At 38.2% G+C, this 3,637-nt stretch overlaps 1 protein-coding gene across 1 annotated transcript; it reads right to left on the bottom strand.

The window, feature by feature from the left end:
* On the bottom strand, positions 1-2,631 carry LOC110100793. Its single transcript, XM_020828462.2, has 2 exons — positions 285-2,631; positions 1-32 (listed from the first exon to the last, which is right to left on the bottom strand). The coding sequence occupies exon 1, from the start codon at positions 1,559-1,561 to the stop codon at positions 659-661; it is 903 nt and encodes a 300-aa protein (XP_020684121.1). The 5' UTR covers positions 1,562-2,631; the 3' UTR covers positions 1-32; positions 285-658.
* Between the last annotated feature and the right edge of the window lie 1,006 nt (positions 2,632-3,637).

Genomic DNA, 3,637 nt, shown 5'->3' with positions numbered 1-3,637 from the left:
AAGCCAGCTGGGGCCTTGTATTCAGACTTCACCTGGTACAGGCATAAGCAATTTTTGAACCTTAGGGTACATATGATTATCATAGAATATTGTACTTGGTCCCTAGGGTCAAATTCAATACATAAGAGAAAATGCAATTTGAAATGAATTGACAATCTACTGAAATGAAAGTAAATTTCTCCTTTGAAGGAAGAACTAACAAAAAATAACTTTTTGATGGAACTTTAATTTATAAAAAATAATTTGGAAAAAATAACAAGGGATTTTTGTTATAGATGACGTACCTCAGAGTTGGAAATGTCATTGTAGGAACAAGAATTATCATCATGAGCAAGAAGAACAGCTTCTCCTCTAGAAACAAACCATCATCCAGTTGAAACCTTCTGACCAATTTCAGAAAGCTGATAAATGGTAGAATCCTCAGTATCTACGCATGACATTGACGGAGGATTAATCTCGGGAGTACCGATTTCTTCAAGTTTTTCATTAGACTCCAGTTCAACCTCCTGTTGCTGCCCTCTAATCATGCTGCTTGTATCATATTGGCCTGATGATGTATTCTCTGGTTGCATTTTGTTTGCCATGCGATTAGTTAATTGCACGTTTACATCAAACATTCTAGGTTTAGGTTGCTCTTCTCTTAAAGAAGCCAAAAACTCTAGCGCAACGGGGTTTTCATCAGTGAAACCATCAAATAAATATTTGGGGCTCCATTCATCCTTGAATAAGCTAGTTTACAGCACTTAATTTGTTCCCCTGAGATGACTGATGAAACGAGTTCCCTCATTAACTTGTGATGTGAGAAGAATCTAGCTTCCAGTTTTTCATGTTCTGAGCTTTTAATATAAGGTAAAGAATTCCTTGGTATCTCTCTAAGATTTGAAATTACACAATCGTCGAATTTGCCTGAATGTGAAAAAAGAATTTCAAATTTGGCCCCATCCTTAATGTTATCCACTTTTTCAACACCAAGTATTTTCTTCTGGATATCAGAAAGAACAAGCCCAGATTTACCTGGCTTGTTCTTATCTAACATGTCTTTGGTTTGCTTGATCTCCAAGGCTATTTTTTGAACCTTGCCTTCTAATAGTGCAAGCTTCTCATGAAGGTTGCTCTGATATCTATTAGCAGTACAAGCATCTTTCACAGATCCCAACCCATCATTTCCCTTAGCTTTTACTGCTTCAGTATCTAGTTGCACTGCTTCTTTTCTATGATGCACACGAATCAAAGAAGTGTTTGCAAGTTCACCTTGGAAATTACCAAAATCATTTGAAACATTGGCATTATCGTCTGGGTGTGAATTCGAGCAATTTTTCTCCATATGAACTGATGTATTATCAACACAGACCCCTCCCGTCTTTTCTGGATTTAGGACTTTTGATAAGGAACTAGCGGCCATAGAACTCCGAGCTTTTCTATCTTCATCATTGTCACTTCCCACTGTTTCATCTCCGTGACCACATTTATCAATGTGCTTTACCTCAACCAAAAAAACTTTTTCTCCATGACTTTCTAAACCCCCTACCTCATTACTCCCAATCCTATCCACTGGCTCCATGTTAGGACCAGAAAAATCTTTACCGACGCTGTTTTGAGAATCAGATGGACCAATATATGCTTCTTCAGCTCTGCGACCAACTTTCTTTAAAGCCTCATAAGAACTCCGCTGAGGTTTTTCCCCCAAACACCCTTTAGATTTGCAACCATCTGTAACTCCTCTCTTCAAGTTCACATATTTCTCACTCTTTACACCAGGGTTCTTACCCAGTTGGGCTTTTGCCGCCAGTTCCTTATCAAAAGTCCTAAATCCAGAAAAGCTTCTCCTTTCCCCGAAGCTAGAAATTCTAGTGATGGCATCGCCAGGAAAGTTAGCAACTTTACCTCTGGAAAGGGAAGATGTGGAGCGTAGGACGGCAGTTGCAGGCTTCTCAGCATGCTTGGGAAGCGGGTTATCAGAACGAGCAACAGTAGTCCGGCCGGCTGAGAGGGGCTCGGTTTACCATTTCCGGCGGAGCAGCAGGTCATTAATGGACGACCAGTGGATTTGGGGCGGGGATTCTCCTTACCATGATGGTCAAGCCGTAGGATCTTGAGATGAGTCTTGGGAGCTTTTTTTGGGCTGCAGCGAGGGGAAGACTGTGCGATCTTGGCTTATCTTGGAGATGGTGAAGGAAGGGTTTTTGAGGTCATAGAAGCGATGATCTTTCCACTCATCTCAGCCTCTCGGCCCTCGATCCCACGGCTTTATCATCATGGTAAGAGAATCCCCGCCCCATCTCCGCTGGTCGTCCGTGCTCCGCCGGAAATGGTAAACCGAGACCCCTTTCGTCCGGCCGGGCTACTGTTGCTCGTTCTGATAACCCATGCTTGAGAAGCCTGTGCCGGAAATTATAAACCTTGACATTTTTCTAGGGTTTACGTTTTGGGACAGAGGGATCAGTCGCGCAAGTGAGAGAGAGCGACAGATAATGCGAATTTTAGAAAGGAGCTGCATTTAACCAGAGTAAAACAATAACGTTCAGAAGCACTTTTCCGTATGAGGAGCTCGAACTATCCCAGTGCTACGGAAGAAGAAAGATTCGGTGTTGGCGCAGAGGAGATCAATTAATCCATTCGAGCCTTCGGTAATTGATCGGCATTTAAGAAGCTATCAAGAAGGTCTGGGTCGTCTCCGATAAAAAAAGGACAATTTTTTAAACTAAGTACCATTTAAAATTTAATTAAGCGATTAACCAATGAAAAAAAAATTAAACTCGTCAAAGTCGCCCGTTTAACGGGCGACTTACTTATTTAGGATAAGTCGCCCGTTAAACGGGCGACTTACCTCTTTTCTTTAACCCCCCGCGGGGACCCTTTCTTGCCCTAAAAATCTGTTGCTTTCGGCGAAGGAGGAATCGGCGAGCTCGGCATATCCGCAAGGTAAGGGTGTTTTTAATTTTTTTTGGATGTTTTTGTGTTAAATTTCTTTGCTTTATGAGTTTTTTTTCATTTAAATTACTTGTGTTGGATGTTTAGGGTTAGTTTAGTGATTAGATTTAGGGTTTGTGTGTGCTTTGTAGTATTTTTTTTGTGAAAGCATGAGGAAAACTTATTTTTTGCTAGGATTTATTTGGGAAAATGTAGATTCAATTATGTTGTTCATGTAACTAAATTTTTGTGAAACTTCTTGTGGAAAAAACATCAAAAAATCTTAATTTGATTTGTGGGAATTGTTTTTTGATATATTTTTTATTTAATGAAATTAATATATGAAAATTTTTTAAAAATAATGAAAGGTTATAAGGACATTTTTGAATAAAATTGATTTAAATTTATATTATATATTTCATCAAATTAATATAAGGATATTTTTGTTCATTTTATTTCGTTTCTTAGACAACGAAATTTTCTTTGTCAAATATGAATACGAAAGTCATCGATTCGTGTTAATGTCAGATTTTGATATCGAAGTACAACATAGATCATTGTGGGCAAGTAAAAGTTTTCTCTATTAAAAAATTTTTTAAAAAATATTTATCCTTTTGTGAAAAAAAGAAAGATATATATTTAAATATATTTAGTTAAATGCTTATGTGAGATTTTGATTATTTCAGTGTAGTAAGATTGTGTTGTGTAATTGTAGGTAATCATTAAC

This window comes from Dendrobium catenatum, unplaced genomic scaffold (genome assembly GCF_001605985.2).
Source record: "Dendrobium catenatum unplaced genomic scaffold, ASM160598v2 fragScaff_scaffold_123, whole genome shotgun sequence".
Lineage (NCBI taxonomy): Eukaryota > Viridiplantae > Streptophyta > Magnoliopsida > Asparagales > Orchidaceae > Dendrobium > Dendrobium catenatum.
This window is presented reverse-complemented; position numbering and strand designations above follow the sequence as displayed.